The 17,507-nt window shown below is 52.8% G+C and overlaps 1 protein-coding gene across 1 annotated transcript in view; it reads right to left on the reverse strand.

Annotated features, from left to right (window-relative positions):
• LRP1 (LDL receptor related protein 1) overlaps nt 1–17,293 on the reverse strand; it is a 90,923-nt gene extending 73,630 nt beyond the window's left edge. Inside the window, exons 1-6 of the mRNA XM_023520750.1 lie at nt 16,737–17,293; nt 8,145–8,267; nt 5,574–5,711; nt 3,739–3,858; nt 2,371–2,499; nt 1,990–2,253 (exon numbers count right to left, since the gene is read on the reverse strand). Coding sequence (XP_023376518.1) covers nt 1,990–2,253; nt 2,371–2,499; nt 3,739–3,858; nt 5,574–5,711; nt 8,145–8,267; nt 16,737–16,803 — 841 coding nt within the window. The 5' untranslated portion in view covers nt 16,804–17,293. The remainder of the gene's footprint in view (nt 1–1,989; nt 2,254–2,370; nt 2,500–3,738; nt 3,859–5,573; nt 5,712–8,144; nt 8,268–16,736) is intronic.
• Between the last annotated feature and the right edge of the window lie 214 nt (nt 17,294–17,507).

The raw sequence follows: 17,507 nt of genomic DNA on the forward strand, positions 1-17,507 counted from the left end.
CTTCTTCATCCCCCTTGGGGAGCTAATTACAGGCTGGCAGCCCACTGCACAGGTGAGTGCCTGGGACCAGCCACCCCACACACCAGGGCAGACCATTCGGCCTCTCCTGGGAAGGGGCATAAACTGGGGATGTGGGGAGGGCACTAGGGGAAAGACACTTCCTACATCCTCAGCTCAGGACCCATAATTAGTTTGTGGGATGAGAGCAAAACAACCATCCTCAGGGTGACAGGCAGACATTCAGGCGGCATGGGGTACGGGGTAGGGGCAGGGCAGGGAGCAAGGAACAGAGGCTGGGGCAAGAGGAACCCACTCCTTCACCCCACCAGCATTTCTCCCCAGAACCTCGTTCTCTTCTAGCCTCTTGGACTCTGCCCCAGAGGGGCCCAATGAGTCTAGCAGTCTGGGAGGCAGAGCTCTGTTTGCCAAGGGAGGGGTACCTGCCTGAGGTTATTTCCTGCTTCTCTTGGGGAGGAAGGCAGGAAAGAGGCCAGGCCAGAGCAAAAGCTGAGAAGGCTCCCATCAGGGCACAGCGTCGTCCCCACCCCTCTGCCAGCCTCCTACCCACGAGCCCATGGTCTGGCCTCAGGGCCAGGAAGGGAACTGCTGGAGCTGTTTGCCCAGACAGGCCCGTTGGGTGGGGCAGTCGACAAGTTGCAGAGCTGTCTTATGGGTTTTGCCCCAATCCTACCCTGTCTCCATGGGATTCCTTGAGCTGCCCACCGCCCAAGAGCTCAGCCAACCAGGTGGGGCAGCCCTCAGCTCAGCACTCCAAGGAGGACATATGTTCAATTGCAGGTGAGTCCTGGTCATCAACAGCCCATGGACATCAATGGGATGCTCTGCAGGAGCTGGAGGCAAGGTGCGGACCATACAATGAGGCCGTAGAGGGCGAGGGCTCTCGGAGCAACACCTGCTCCCCCAGAACTAAGCCCCGTGTCCTCCTGGGATCTTTGTCTTCTGTGGGGATAATCATATGAGGACCTGATGAAGAAACTTAAAGATCTAGGCAGGCCCAAGGTTCACATTTTTTAACTTCTCATGTGCCATTCTGCAGTTACCTCTGCCTTTCACTTCAATTTATCTGGTCTGGACAGACAACCTCAAACTCATTATGCAGATTAGAAACCAAAGTAGAGACAAGGAATTTTTGTTTACCCAGGGTCATAGATCAAGTTACTCTCCCCTGTGGGTCAGACCAACCATAGGCCCCATCTTTCCCTCAGCCCTGTGGTGCATTTTCTGGAAATGTGATGATGCCAGATGTTTTGTTTGTTTATATAATAGCATCTGAGCCAAGCAGGACTGCTCCACGCATTGTATTTATGCCCTGGCCCCGTCCTCAGTGACACCCTTTCTTCTACCCCTAAGATAACAAAGTACAGTCTAGGGAGGGAACCTGGGAACATCCGGGGTATTCTAAAATGCTCAGGTGGCTCCAGTGCCCATGGTTCCTTCTCTAGTCTCATCTAGTGCCACAAAGGTCTCCAGAAACAGCCCTAGGACCCCCACACCCATGCTGCAGCAGGGGGTCCATTCCGGCGACACCTCAAAGGAAAACTATGGGACATGGAGACAGACCCAGCCAGGCTTTGGCTGCTTTGCCCTCGGCCACAACCCAGCAAGACTCCGCAGGCTCAAGACCCCTCTTTCTCTTGTCTTGGCTCCCACTGCAAGGGAAAACCCCTTGGCAGTTTAACCAACACTCCTTTCTCGGAGAAGGAATAGTCCCTGGTCTCTGGCAATTGACCACTTCGTTTTTCCTATGAAGTGTTCCTCAGATCTGGGCCAGAAAAGCATAGGCAGACTGTCCCTGCCCCAAACAACTATCAGCATGTGCAGTCCCTTGCTCTGGCCTCCATCAGGGGCTTCTTGTTTAGGTTCCCATGCCAGACAGGGGTCACCCTGTCTAACTCTCTGCCTCTGCCCTAGTCAGGCTCCACCTCCTCGGCCCTCCGCCGCCCTCCAAGCTGGGAGCAGGTGACTCACGGTGCAGGCTGAGGGAGATGTTGATGGTGTGCTCATCCACGAAGCCTTTCAGGCCAGGCATTCGTGCACACTTGAGCTGCGTCTGGGCAGCACTGTCCCCAACGTGCACCCAGCACACAGTCTCGTTGGCATAGCTGAAGTCCATGGCTGTGGTCTGCCGAGTGCTGGTGGGTGTGATGGTGGACACCTGGGCCCCGCTCAGGTACGTGGCCAGGATGTTCTGAGAGTTGGCAATCAGCAGCACAGGGGGCCGGTCTACTGGCTCTGCAGACGGAGAGGAGGGTCAGTGTAGCAAGGGACCCAAGGACCTCTCAGGCCACTCCCCATCAGGGAATGACACCGAGGGTACCTAGCATTGTGGCCACACATGACCCCACCCACCGTTCTTGGCCTTGCAGGAGCGGTTGTCTGGCTGCAGCAGGTAACCTTCCACACAGCCGCATGTGAAGGAGCCATCTGTGTTGGTGCAGAGCTGGCTGCAGGTGCCGTATACTGAGCACTCATCAAAGTCTGCCGAGGAAAGGGCAAGGGCATGGTCATTTCCAGTGTAACAAGGGCAGGAAAATAGGTGCCCTGGACACTACCACTGGGCGTGTGTACCCCTTCAGCTACTTTGGAGGACAATTTGGCAGAATATATTTCAACAAAAAATGTGCAAACTTTATCACCTAGCAAGTCCAGACTTGGAATCTACCCTAGAGAAATATCCACATATGTGCACATCATTCGTTCAGAAAGTATTTCTTTAGTTCCAACAAATGCCAATACTGTCCTAGGCTCTGGAGATACATCGGTGAATAAAATAGATTCAAACTGCCACCCTCACGAAATTTAAATTCCGATAATAAATGAAATACTGTTATTACAATAATAAATAAAACAAAAAGGTAAATTATATATTTTGAGGAGCTAGTCCACTGGAAAGTGACTAGTGCTATGGAAAAAAATTTAAGCAGAGAAAGGGGATAGAGAATTCAGGTGCTGAGTGTGTGATTTTAGAGCGGCCAGGGATGGCCTCACTGAGAAGGTAACATTTGTGCAAAGACTCAAGGGAGGCAAATTTAAAACAGAAAAGTTTGCATTGTTCGTAACAGAGAGAAATTAGGCACATTTTCCTCCTCAATAGGGCGATGGCCAAGTAAACTGTGGTAACAGTCATACATCACAGTGGTTTTTTAAAATAACAAGGTAGATCTCTACATATTAAGATGGAAAAATCTCTAGAATATACTGAGTGAAAAAACTGAAAACAGACATGTACAGTATGTTATTTATGTAAAAAAGAGGACATGCACATAAAGAGTACTTTCACTTAGATTTTCTGTGAGTATGTGCATACGGATACATAGAAAAAGGCCTGGAAAGAGAGATGGCAAACTTGTAACAGAGCTGACCTCCACAGAGATGGGAAAGAAACCGAAACTGAGGAGGATTTGGCAAAGTGGACTTTGACAAACTTAAACTTATATAGGTCATCTGTGAGTTTTCATGCAAAAAAAAATTAAAGGATTTTGTAGTGCTTTAATTTTTTTTTACATGAAAACTCACAGATGACCTATATAAGTTTAAGATGAATTTTTAAAAGTCTGGTGGAAGGAAGTGGGCTCACCGTCATGCCCGGAGGCTTCAGGGCGTGTAGCCAGGCCTCCTCTCTTGAACTTTCCATCTGATTTTCTCCTGCCCCAGCCAGACCTGCTGGCCCTGGCTCCCTCTTCCCCCATCAACACACAAGCACTTGCACTCACTCACCTTTGCAGGTCTTGCCATCTGCCTGCAGTTGGAAGCTGTTGTTACAGTAGCAGGTGGGCCCGTTGAATGTGGGGACACAGTGGTGCTGGCAGCCCAGCTGAGAACAGTTGCCTCGGAGCTCTGTGGGGAGCAGATGACACACACTCAGGCCCCCAGACCTGGCAGCCACCCCCAGACTGCAACCCCCCCTCACCTCCCATCAACTCTTTAGGGCCTATAGTGGCAGAGACGGAAGAGGCTTAGGAAGCATCTGCTATATTTTACAAGTGGGGAAACTGAGACCCAGAGAGGGTATATAAGACAGGCTAAAGGTCACACAAGCAATTATGATATAGAACCACATCTCCTTGTTCTGACTGCTCCGGCCCCTCTGTGCCCCTGGAGAGGGGTTTGGTAGTTTGTTGGGCTCAGAGGGAGCACGGATACTGAGTCTTATTTCCTTCATACGTCTCTTGTCTTCACTGCCCGGTTACTACGATGTTGACTCTAGGGCTGAGGGTGAAGAGTAGGCAAGTTTTCTCTGTAGGATCCCAGCTCCAACTTGGAAGCACCCTCCAACCTGTCCCTTGGGCCCTGGAGGCCTCCAAGAGAAGGCCTAAGTGAGGTCCAGGTGGAGGACAGGAGGAGGAGCAAACTGGTTCCCTCGGGATCCTTCTCTAATCTTTCTCCTGCCACTGACCCACTTCCACAGGGGAGACAGAAGGGAATGAGACAGGACGGGGGAGAGGTGGGAGCAGCTGCCCCCCCAGACCAGCGACCTAATTAATGGCCTTGCGTGGGGCCAGGCGGCCTGGCCACAAAGACCCCTTTGTCCAGTTGCCTCGCACCCCCACTTAGGAGTGAGAGCTGCCGAGATGCTAAGACGTTCAGAAGCACTAAGCCTGCCAGGCGGAGCTGGGGTGAGGGGTCACACCCCAGCTATTCCTTTTCCTCTCCACCTCCGTCCGAGAACCCAAATGTGCTGCCTGCCCAGCCTTCCCCCACAAAGGAAGGAAGTATTATTTGTTCCATAAAATCTAGAAACGAGTTTCTCTTCTGGATATGCGGTAGGAAGATGAGGAGATCCAACTTTTGTAATATCAGAGAAGTAAGTTCAAACCCCAGGTTTTCGAGGGGTTTTTTTTGTTGTTGTTTTTGAAACCGAAAACGTACTCAAAAGGAAGCAAATTTGAACATGTACCAGCTGATAAGATGGGATGTGTGTGGTAACTGAAGTCAGCCCCTAGGCCCACACTCCGCAACCCATCCCAGGAGCTTCAGATAAAAACATAGAAAATCAACCAAAGGAGAGGATAAAACTCTTCCACAAACTCCTTTGTTCCACACTCCCTGCCGAGTGAACAGCATCCAGATGTGCTTCCTCCCACAGGCCGAGGAAGCAGGTGAACAAAGCTCCAGACCCCCAGCCTCAGCTTTTACCACAGCGTCTGCTTTTCTCTGTTCATACTCATGTTTCATGTAAGAATCCATTTGGAGAAAGGACCCCACCATTTACTTAAAAAATATATATATGAAAATACTGATCTAGTATAAAGCTCTCATTTTACAGGTGGGAAACTGGGGTCTGGAGAGGGGTAGTGACTTGTCTGAGTACACACAGAAGTACCCAGGCCACGGCCCACACCGAGGCCCACGGGGATGCTGACCAAGCTCCAAAGGGCTCATGGATTTAGGCTGCTGTCTGGTGGCAATTCTGTGTAAGGATGCAGGACAAGGCTTCATCCCCACTGAAGGTGTGAGGATAGTCCTTAGATAATAGGCCTCCAAACCCCTCAGGTGCCTGGCTGAGAGGTCACTGCATCCACCTGAAATAGAAGAGGAGGAAGGGCCCTTACCTCGGCAGTGGGGTCCCTCGTCCGAACCATCCATGCAGTCCTGGACTCCATTGCAGAGGCGGGACATGAGGATACACAGCTCGGTGCCCAGGCAATTGTGCTCATTTGGCTGACATCGCTGGGCCTTACTCTGTGGGCCTGGGAGCAGATGGAAAGGTTAGCATGACCAAGCTGGCTATAGTGGCCATTTAGCCAGCTGTTCACTGGGTGAGGAGGTGGGAAATTGCAGACTGGGGTTGCAGACATCTGCATTTTTTTAGGTCTCAGGAAGCCTCAGTGCTGGTTAGCCTCTTCCACCTAAACTTCTTCTGCACCATTCCTAACAGCAGTCACACACCTGGGAACAGTCAGGTGGAGAAGAGAACAAGGCCTTCAGCCAAGAGTCCATTCTCCAAACAACCTACGCCTATGGACCCCAATGTCTCCACATTGTACACTCAGGGGACAGGCCAAGGTTAGAGGTGAAAGGTTCCGATGAGATGAGGAAAACTGAGTCCATGGCAGAGAAGCTCAAATAATAAAGAACACTTCCTTCCCATAGCTCCGCAGGTCGCAGAGCCTGGGGCTGAGAGAGTGGGACCGGGTCTTCCGGAACCTCACCGTACAGTACACAGCACCAGCCACAGGGGGCTATCGAGCATTTGAATTGCATCAAGTTCAAAATGTAAGTATAAAATACACACTAGCTTTTGAAGACTTAATACTACACACACACACACACACACACACACACACACACACACACAAGAATGAGAAAGATCTCATTAATACTTTTATATGAATAATATACTGAAATAATATTTTAGATACACTGGGTAAAATAAAATGAAAATTAATTTCAACTGGTTATTTTTACTTTTCTTAATGTGGCTACTAGAAAATTTTGAAATTGCCTATGTGGCTTATATTATATTTCTATTTCACAGCACCAACCTCAGAACAGCCTGCCTGATGGAAGGATTTGGGAAGGGTCGAAGGTGGTGGCCCACTGGTGATGTCTCTGGTACTTCCTTTGCTGCCCAAGAAGGTGGGCTAGGGGGGAAGGGTAAATCTCCTCAGGGAATCTTTGGGAAGCCACCCAGGCTAGGATACCAGTTGAGCCCATGATTTGAAAGGCAGACTACTGCCTACTAGCTCCCAAATCTGGACAGGGTGTGTGAGTGACAGAGTGTCTGCATGTGAGTGAACTTGTACCGTGTGCCTGGGGAGGAGTCTGCATGCACAGGTGAGGGAGGTGTGGGGTATGGAGTGAGGGTGTATCTGTGTGTCTATGCGTGCTGGTATTTCTCGCCTCAGTCTGTGCATTTCTATGTCCTTTGGGGAGTGAGTCTGGGTTTGTGTGTGTCTGAGTGCAGGTTGTGCTTCTGCATCTCCCATTTGAGTGGTGACTCCGAGCTGCTGTGAGATCATGTCCATGCCAGCATCTGCCTTTGTCTGTGTATGTCGGGTGGGCAAGTCAGCACCCAGGAGGGGATGTGTGTGAGTGTGGAGGGTCTGGGAGTGTGTATGAGTAGGGACAGTGTGGGATGTCTATAAGGTGGAGTTTGCATCAAACTAAAGAAAGAATGGATAAAAAGCACCAGATCTGGCTTTTCCACAAAGTTTTCTTAACCCTGAACATCAAGCATCAGGTCAGAAATGTGGGGGCGTAAAGGTGGCATCAGACAAGAAGATGATCCAGGCTGAACCACCCCCACCACAGAAACACTTGCAGAATATCCCTGGCCCCCACTCCTCCAGGGTAGGATTTGAGGGTGAGGCCAAGAGAACTGCTGGCTCCTTTTCTGGCCCTAAAATTACTCCTGATAATTATGGGTGAGGGAGTGGGGAAAGTACAAGAGATGGGGCTGGAACAGAATAAACCTGAGAAAGAGACTAGAGACAGACCTAAGAATGTAGGGGCACGTAGACCCTGGCCCATATTAATCGCGCAGGGAAGAGGCTGAAGGTGGAGACCCCAGCACTCTGCCAGATGCCCAGGACTCTGGGGTCCAGCCAGTAAGTCCCCCACCCCCCACTGGCAGGGTAAAGGCTGGGCGGGGACCTTTCTCCCAGTTTAAACAGCTGCCTCTGATTACACCATTTACTGGGGGCAGGAGAAGGCGTGCGTGGCGGGAAATGCACGGGGGTGGGGCTTCTGGTACAGAGACTGAGCAAGAGTTGGTGGCCTTTGGCCTGGGAGCCTGAGGACAGGAAAGGAGCCTGGCCAGACCTGGGGGCACTCAGCAAGGGTTAGGAGGCTCTGAGGTGGGAAGAAGTGGGACAAGTAAAAGAAAAGGGAGGTTGGATCTTCTTCCAGCAAAGCTGCTGATGCAGAGAACACAGTCTCTGGCAGGCTTGGGGAGGGTAGTGACTGAGGGAGCAATCGGATGTGCCATTTCTTAGCACACCAGGCACCATGCCGGGCACTCTGAAGTGGGGAGAGGACAGTTTTAGCTGTGTCATGGACAAACAATCACAGAGCAAGGTCTATACCAGGTTAGAGATCAGCTGTCCTCATCCCAAACAGCCTGGGCCAAAATGAAGAGATAAGTCAGGGGTTTGTGGGACGGGACCCAGAAGAGTACTTACAGATCTCAGGGGCCTCATCAGATCCATCCGGGCAGTCTCTCTCACCGTCACACCGCCAGCCCTTTGAGATACAGGTAATCTGGTCTCTGCAGGCAAACTGCTTGGGGCTGCAAGTCTTGGGGACTAAGAGCGAGGAAAGAAAACGAGGGGTAAATGAAGGAGGGAGGCCAATTCCATGGCCCTGAAGCCTTCCTAGAGCTCCTCCTCTTTCCCCGGCATCAGTCCTCATCCAACTCAGACTCTGAGCTATAGTCCATGTGCCTGGGGGGAGGTGGCTGTGTGTCACTGCTAGAACATTGTGTACCTGTGGTGAGGGTATAGGAAGGATGCAGGGAGCACATTTTATCACCCCTCACCCAGCCCCCTAGGCTGCCCGTCCAGCGTGCCCCTCCTCCAGCCCTCAGGGCCAAAGCCCTTGCTGTTTTGGTTACTCTGGCCAGGCAACAGCACTCCTGGCTTTGCTGACTGAGAATGATGGAAAAGGATGGGGCATTTAGGGGACACTGATATGTTTTTCTCTTTATCTTCCTCTCCCTCCTACCAGAAGCCCAGAGCTGGTTTTTTTTTTTAACCTTTCTGCTCCTCTGCCCTCTGGGATACTCTTGGTCCTTGGAATCCATCACCCCACCCATCTCCAACTCCTAACCACCGGGCTCCCAGATAGGAAGAGTGTATGTGGGGTGCCCTCGGTATAGTGGTAGCTTGGAGGTGGTTATCAGCAGAGGTATTGGAGGACAGGTTGGGCAGGGCAGGGCAGAGAGAGCCCAGCCTCCACCTCCATTCTCTAAAGACACAGCCTCCCTTGTGGTTAGATCTCAAGTAAGACTTTCAGCAGGTGTCCTTAGAGGTCAGAGGCACCTAAAGATTGCTCAGGATGATAGAGTTAGAAAGCCGAGGCAGGGGGATGGCTAGGGCGACGTGTGGGAGCTGATTTCGGCCCAGTCGACTCATGAAGTTACTCCATCCAGGACCTCTTTGCCCTGTCCCTTTACCCCCACCAGTCTCCCCTTGCTCCTAAGCCATTCTCCCACCTCGTTCTTCAAGGAGAAGTTGGGAATGGTAACACTAGCTTCTTGTGGGCTCGGTATGTGCTGGGAACTGTGATAAATCAGTTCTTTCCATGTGTCATCTTATTTAATCCTCTCCACAATATGACAAAGTAGGTACCACTAATACTATCGTTTCATAGATGGGGAAACCGACCCTCAGAGAGGGTTGGGTAACATAGCAGGCAAGTGACAAAACCAAGGCTCAGTCAGTTTTGAGCTGATTCTAAGCTATTCGGCTGACATGCACGGGAGACCAGCTCTGTAGCACTGGGGTGTCAAGGAGAAGCGAGACGCCCCGTCAGGAGCCTCTGTCCCTTGGGAACACAGATGTACATCACTACCTCAAATGCAGGGCAAAGTGTGTTCAGGACTGGGATGGAGTTATAAGGAAAGCATGCCAGGGCTCTGAGCAGGGAGGGACAGAGTCTGAGAGGAACCACACGGAGAAGATGTCCTCCCGCCTTAACCCTCATCTCTGGCAGAGGGGACTACACTCAGGCCTCTGGCCAGGATGAGAGCCGAGTTCAGGAAACACATCAAGGAGAGCTGGGCCAGGCCCCCCCAGAGTCCCCCTCCCTTACCCCCCACCCTGAGCAGGGAATAAAGGCCCCTTGAGGAGGTGGATAATGCTGAGTTCATTGCCCCACTGGGCCAGCTGTGAGGTCTTCCCGGGAAACAGCCTGCCAGCCTAGTTAGCATGCCGGAGAACGGTCCTCTTCCCCTGGCCAGCGAGACTGGCTGGGGTGGGGGCTGGCGGGGGCTGGAATGGGACTCAGAGGCAGATGGACTGTTTGGAGCCCAGAAACAGTCCCCATGCAACACCCCCCCCACCACCACCACCACCTGGACTTAGTCCACACCCCCACACCTTCTGGGCCAGAACTCACAGCCTGGGCCTGAGGTCACTGGTTGGTCACTCCGACCTCAGGTCCCGGCCACAATCCCCCCTCCTTTGGCCCTCACTTTGTCCTCCCTGCTGTCCCCCACCCCCATTTTTGGCCTGAACTCGACAGAGGAAACAGCAGCTGGCAAACTCCGAAAGCTGGAATGAGAGAGATTCACAAACCAGATGTGCTCTTGCAGAGGGAGGGGAGTGGGGGATGGGGGAAGCGAAAGGAAGAGGAGCCCTCAGGGCCCCCATATCCCACAGCAGCATCTCTTCAGGCCCAAGGACAGAGGGAGTTGGGGGTACACATCTCCCAAAGGCCAGGGCAGCACGGATCGCAGAGAGATAAGTGGAAGGACTTCCTTCCTGTCGGCGATGGTGGAGAAAGCCCTAGGAATCTGAAGTTTGAAGGCTAAGGCCTGTCTTTGATTTCTTTCAGGGGGAGAAGGGAGGAAAAAAACAAATAACCTACTTTGGGGTAGTCTACACAGCAGAGGGAAGCCCCACTCTGAGGTGGGAGGGAGCTGCAGTGGGGGTGGGGTAGGAAGCTGGTAATCTACTTAGAGCCTCCAGCCAACCCCACTCCCCTCAGCTGAGCCTTCTGCATCTGATGCCAGTACCCAGAAAACGCACTTCTGTGGCCTGCAGCTTAGATGAAAGAACAACACTGCCCCAAGTTTGGCCCTAAATTTGGGATCAACGACTGGCCTTCCCTGCCTCCCGCCCCTCATGAGAATTGGGGCTTCCTAATGATATGAGCTAACACTTTCAACATGGTCACTATGAGTCAGCCACCGCTCTGAAACACTTCGTACATATTAACTCATTTAGACCCTCACAACCCTGTGAGGTGGGTACTGTTGCAATCTCCATCCCATAGATGAAAAAAGCTAAAGCACAGAGAGATCAGTAACTGAACAGGTGGTTTCCTCATTGGTGATGATGATGGAGCCAGATGCAGAAGGATGAAGAAGGGAAATGGCAGGGAGCATATATTGGTCCTCTGACACTGGGGGTGGGGAGTGGGACTAGGAGAGGTGGCAGTGGTCTTCAGGGCTCCTTGGAAAGGAGGGGAGGAGATGAAGAGGACAAGAATAGGTCAGAAGGAGGAAGAGAGAGGAGGGAGAAGAAGGAGGAGAGGACGAGAAAGGGAGGCGAGTGAGTGAGTTTGCAGAGAACGCCAGGACACAGGGACCGTCTGTTCTCGGCTTTGCCTGGAGATGAATGTGACCGCCATGCTAACTCTGGCCAACATTGCTGCCCCCCCTCAAACTCAGGCACCCAGCCCAGCCATGGCCCCCAAGGCCACCAAGCTGGAGCCAGGACAGGAGGTGCAGGGTTGGGTGTGTGTCCAGACACAACACGGACCCCACTGCCCTGCTTGGGCCTTGGCTGCCGTCCTCTATCCCATTCTGGGACCTTGGGGGGAGGGGTAAGAGGGCCTGGCCAGAGAAGAGAGAGTGAAGAAAGTACAGGCCCTGAGGACGTCTCCTTCAGAGAAGGGGACCCATCCATCGATCCCCTTGGGAGCAGTGAGGGAGAGGAAGAGGGGTGAGACCTCAGATGGCGCTTCCTGAAGGACCAGAAGACTCGAGGCAGAAAATGCATGAAAAAGACCCTTTGAGGCCCTTTTCAAGAGCAGACACAGCAGAGAGAGAGATAGACTGTGGTGGGGGGTGTTTTCTAAAGGGAATCACATGATATAGCTAAGAGAACAGAGGAGCCAGGGGGTGGCCAAGGGCTGGGGGGCAGAGCCTGCAGGAATCTAAACTTTCAAACATATGGGGGTGGGGGCACAAGGGCCTCCCAAACCCAAACCCAAACCCAGGGCTTTTTATGTATTTTGGGTGTTACCGGTGGCTCCTTCCCGCAGCTCAGTGAGGCTCAGACACATTTTTGTCATTCCTGAGTCTGGGCCTCTGTTTTGCGGCCTGGACAGACGGACAGACAGGATAGCCTCAACTGCCGACTGCCTGCCCTGCCTGCCCGGGGAGGCAAAGGGTCTCCCCCTCCATCTTGAGTCAATATTGACTCAGCAGCACATTAGCCTGACAAGTGACCTCCCCACCATCATATCTCCCCCCCCCGCACCCCCCCTCCTGCCACACACACAAGTAAAATTCGAACCCCTTGAATGCCTCGAGAGGTCATCATATCTCTCACCAGGCCTTTTTAAGCCCTCCCCACTACTACCCAACACACACACACACACACACACACACACACACACACACACCCTAACCCTAACCCTAACCCTAACCCTAACCCTAACACACACACACACACACACACACACACACACACACACACCCCACACACACACACACGGCTTATGCTCAGGAGAAGAGCTCTAAGCTCCTGGCCCATTCCCTGCACGTTTCTCTAGTTCTCAGGTCACAAGGAAGTTCTGCCAGAAGTCTAACCTCCCTCCTTCCTTCTGAAATATCTCCTTTCTTCCTCTTACTCAGCCCACAAAAGGTATCAAGTTCCCTTCTTGCAGAAACATTCTCTCCAAAATCCATTCCCCAAATTAGTGGAGGAGAAGGAGAGAGAGGAACTTGGAAGAAAGTGGAGGGGGAACTTTCACTGCCGAACTGGATATTCCCAGTCTGGCCTGGGAGGGAAAGAATAACTCCAAATTGGCGAGGTGGGAGCCAGGAGTGGAGGAGAAAGCCCAGGAGAGATGCCTCCTCCCGGGTAGCTTTTGAGATACCAAGAGGCCTGGATGAAGGTGGGTGGAGACAGGCAGAGACAAAGTAAGCGACAGAGACTGAGAGAACAGGACAGAGAATAATACCACGAAAGATGGGCAATAAAAGAGATGAGCCAAGAACATGAGAGGCAGAGTTTCTGAGCAGCCAAGACAGCACACACCAGTGACAGACAGAGGCAAAAAAGATAGAATGGGGTCTTAGCCCAGAAGTTGCCAAGATAATGACACAGTTGTCTTGGAATGAACCTGGAGAATAACAACCCCCTTGAGACTCGGATTAGGGTTGGGGCAGCATATATCCTGATTTAGGGAGACAGAGTCCCTGCCCTAGCAATGTCTGACCCAAGGGAGACCCAGAATAGGGACTACTGCCTCCCAAAGAATCGGGAGGGTGAGAGGAAAAAAGAGAGAAAACGAGGCCTGAGGAGACTCTCATCTCTCCAGAAGGAGCAAGAGGAACAAATACCTCTCTCCTCCCAATCCCCTACAATCCCTCACCAGTCTCTCGGGGAGGTTTAACACTAGTGCCTGGGGCCACTGCACCGGAAGTACTCCAGAGCCAACTGCTTCCTTCTCCAAACAATGCAGGATCCTGCTAACTGGGCTGAAATCTGGGACTGGACACAGCGGGATGGGACTAGGTTCTCCAAATTCTCACATCCAGCAGCCAGCCAGCTCTACCAGGTCAGGGACCCTCACATAGTCCCAATCAACTGGGCGACGAGTGCCCCCACCGGAGCTGGAGGACTTGAAGGCTGGAGAGTCCATGGAGGTGGGGGATGGGGGGGTGGGGGGCGTGGAGTGGGGAGGACCCTGAAAAGACACTGCTGAAGGGAAATAAGCTCTGGGCTTGAGGTTCCAACGTGCAAGGCTGAGTGAGACTGCAGCAGGAGGAAAGAAAGACTTGGGTAAGGAAGGGCTTCTCAGAGGTAAGGAAGTTGTTTTGAAGAGTTGGGGCATTTGGACAGGATCTGGCTTTGGCCAGGGCCCCAGCTGACATCCTTAGGAGGCCCAGTGATGGGGGAGGGGGTGGGGGGGTAAAAAAAACTGTGGAGAAAATGGAGGAAGAAGGAGCAAGATTGGAAGAAAAGGAAGCCTTGTAATGTAGCCTCAAACATCAAAATATACCCCTAATCCCAAAATCAATGTCCTATACATTCTGCTTTGTCAGATGAGGGTAAGGGGAGATGGTCAAGGACCCAGGTCTGATCAAGGGAGAAAGGAGTTTAGCACCTTCTCTCAGTCAGGAGGAAAACACCCCAGCCTCGTAACTCACTTCAACTGTCCAGTTTATCTGATAACTGGCAATACACTGGCTCAAGGGGGTGTGTGGAGAGGGGTGTGTGGGGAAGGGTAGGAGAGAAGGAGGCAGTTAGCCTTCTTTCCTGAGCCACATCTGCCTGGGGCTGCCTTCCACACTACAAAATGTTCTTCATCTCAGCAGAGTCCTCAACAACCCCTCTTCCCATTCCACACCCCATCTGTTGCCCTATCTTTTCTGGTAGCAAGTACACTCAATTCTGTCCACTTACGAGAAGTGACATTGTTCCCCAAAGAGAAGAAGAGGACCCCAGGTGGGTTCAGGAATAGCGGAGAAGGCAGAAGAGGTGGGGAAGGCCCAGAGGACTGCTTCCAAGAGGGAAAGCAGCAAGGCCTGTGAGCGGAGCAGGAAGGAAGGTTAAACACTAAGTCAAGTAAGCTGGGTCAGGGGGTTTCCTTCTCTGAAAGGGTGAAGGAGGAAGTTCTGTGTCAGTGGGCTTGGGGCATGAGGGCAAAGGTAGGGATAAGAAAATCCTTAGGCTGTCTGGATAGCGCTGGCCCTACAGGCCGTGCAATTCCCATTTCTCACCAGGGCAGGGTGGGACCCATGATTCATATTCCCATTCTCAAGGTAAGAACAGTAGCGTGTATTTAGGGAAGAGTCTTTTCCTTGGTACTTTGGATACAGTTTGGTTTGAGCTGGGGTTACAGCTCTGGACTGGGTGAAAATTTTAAGAAAGAGTAGAGAGACAGTTAAGGAGAACATGTCCAGTCTCCCTCTTCCATTTACCACTAACCAACTTGATGTGGCAAATAGAAGCACTTTAGAACCCCTGGGGGTGATGCTACCTGGGGTCATTCCTTGCGGGGGCGGGGTGTGTGTGTGTGTGTGTGTGTGTGTGTGTGTGTGTGTGTGTGTGTGTAGGGAACTTTTCTGCTCTCCAAAGAGACCCACACCTTGCTTCTAACTCCATCCATCCTCCATCATCGGGTTCCTGATGGTCTCTCTCTCTTTCTCTCTTAATTTTTTTCCTACCCCTCCTAAAAGCTGCCATACCCAAATCTTTCTACCTCAGTTTCCCCTCTCACCTCACAGGGCTGAGAACAAGAGGAAAGAATGTGCATAAGAGAGGAAGTCGTGGGCAAGGATTGGCTGTGTGGGCTGGTCTGGAGGATATTCAGGGCAGAGCCTCTTTCCTCCTCTTGGGCAGATAATTAAGGTAGTGGGCGGGGGGGCAGATAGTCCCCAAGATGGCATAATTGAGGGCCACAGAACATACTCTTTTTCGGAGCACAGCTACTTCCTGACACCCTAACCTCCATCCCCCAGCTGAAGCAACTCAGGGCGGGGAGGGGGGGAGGGGGTGGAGGAGTGGGAGCAATAATTTGGTTTCAAGGAAAAACTTTCCCAATCATAACCTGGCAAAATTTAGAAGATGGAGGAGGGATGCATGATGGTATTAGACCCATTTTTTCCCCAGATGACAAGACTAAAATGACGGGAAGCAATGAGATCCCACCCCTTCTCAAATCAGGGGCCCAACCCAGCCCAACCCCATGCCCCAGCTCAAAAGCTTGAGCAAGACTTGAGGCAGTGACTCACAAGTAAGAAAAAAATAGCTGACATAAAAAGGGGAGAGGGGGCACCCCATTTCCCCAAAGGACATAGTTCTAGCCCAAACCTAACTGCAGTATAGAAAGCGTGTGTATATGGTGGGAGGAGGAGAACTGGTGGAGAGAAATAAACATATTTACAAAAGGAGAAGGGAATTGGGGGGTGGGGGCATAACCATAACCCCCATCCAACCTCCAACTCTTCTTCCAGTCCAAACTGTGCTCATGCTCGAAGTCAGGGAGAAAGCAGCCTTCCTTCACCCTCCCACCTCAGCATTCCAGGCCATTCTCCAGTCCCCTTCCCCAACAATGACATCTGACGTTTTTCATTTCAAAGCTCCCAGGAATTAAGAAGGAAAATTCAAAGTCACATAGCATCGCCTGCTTCTCCTCCACCTCCCAACACAGTCCTATTCAGGCTACTGACAGAGGCTGAGAGGGGGAAGTGCTCACTTCAGAACCCAGGCAGGCAGCCTGCTGGATTCTGGACCCAGGCCTCCAAGCCTGGTCTCCCAGGCCCAGATTCCACACCCAAGCAGGGGGCCTCTCCATGGCCCCCCCTCTCCACCCACAGCCTTCTCAGGCCTGCCTGCCCTCTGCCCAGCAGGGCACTGCTGACCCTGCTCCCCATTCCAGATTCAGAGGCCACTGCAAAATTCCCCCCACCCGCTTTTGCAGCCCTACATTGCAAATCTGGATTCCTTCACAATTTAGATGGGGGTAGAGGAGTAGAGGATGTAGGGGAGGTGGAGGCCCTCCCCGACCAGAGATAGGAAGAGAAGGCCTCTAGATCCCGGGATCAGAAAAAAAGGGGGAACCCTCCTCTCCCTTCCGAGGCCTCTGGTCTTTGTTTGGGCTGGGGGGGGCCCGGGAAGCATCATTTGCCCAGGGCCCCCATCCTCCAAATCGGACCCCCATCCCCACCCCCAGTTGGGTCGCTGCTGTGTCAGCTGGACTGGGATAACAAAAGGCACCCCCTCCCGTGTCTCCCTTCCCCATCCGAACGCAGGAGTGGGGGCTGGGGAGTGGATGTCCCCAGGGGTCCAAGGGGGCCGCGGAATCTCACTTACCATCGATAGCAGCGGCGACCAGAGCTGAGAGCAGGGGCAGCAACAGCAGCTGCGGCGGGGTCAGCATGGTGTGGGCTGATGCAAGCAGCAGCCCCCTCCCCTCTGGTCCTGCTACTTCTCGCCGTCGCACCCCCCCAAATTGGGGGGTCCCCCTTTTTTCTTCTTTCACCCTCCTCCTCTATTCTTATCCTTCGACAACGCGCACCAGGGACGTGGGTGAAGTGGTAGAGTTCGGAGCCTGGGGAGGGTCTGCTGACCGGGGTGTGCTCCCCTACCCCCAAATCCAAACCCTTCACCCCCAGCTTTTCTTTTCGCTCCTCTTTCCCCCTCCCTGGGCGAAGCTCACAGCCCCATCTCCGAGCCGCCTCCGGCTGCAAAAACGCACAATTGGGAGGAGGCGGGGTGGGGGGTGGGGGGCGTGGACCGGATTGGGGAGCCCTTGGAAGGGGCCTGATGGAGCTTTGGGGGCTCCCCTCGTTTCCGCCTCAGTACACAGGCCTGGAGCTCGCACCACTGTTCCCCGGACTGAGGTGCCGTGGGGCGGGCTTGGGGGGGAGAGGGAGGGGACGGGTAGAGGAGGGAGGGAGAGAAGGGGCGGGGAAAGAAAAAAGGGGGGGGAGAAAGAGCTACGCGGCAGTCCTGTGAGTGCGCATGCGCCCATTTGGCGCGCTGCCCTGGGGAGGGGGAGTCTGAGCAGCTACGATATTTGGAGCTTTGGCCAGCGGTTCTGGACTGGGGGGGCCCAGGGCGTCGCTAGCAGATTTGGGGATG

Source organism: Pteropus vampyrus, unplaced genomic scaffold (assembly GCF_000151845.1).
Source record: "Pteropus vampyrus isolate Shadow unplaced genomic scaffold, Pvam_2.0 Scaffold276, whole genome shotgun sequence".
Classification (NCBI taxonomy): domain Eukaryota; kingdom Metazoa; phylum Chordata; class Mammalia; order Chiroptera; family Pteropodidae; genus Pteropus; species Pteropus vampyrus.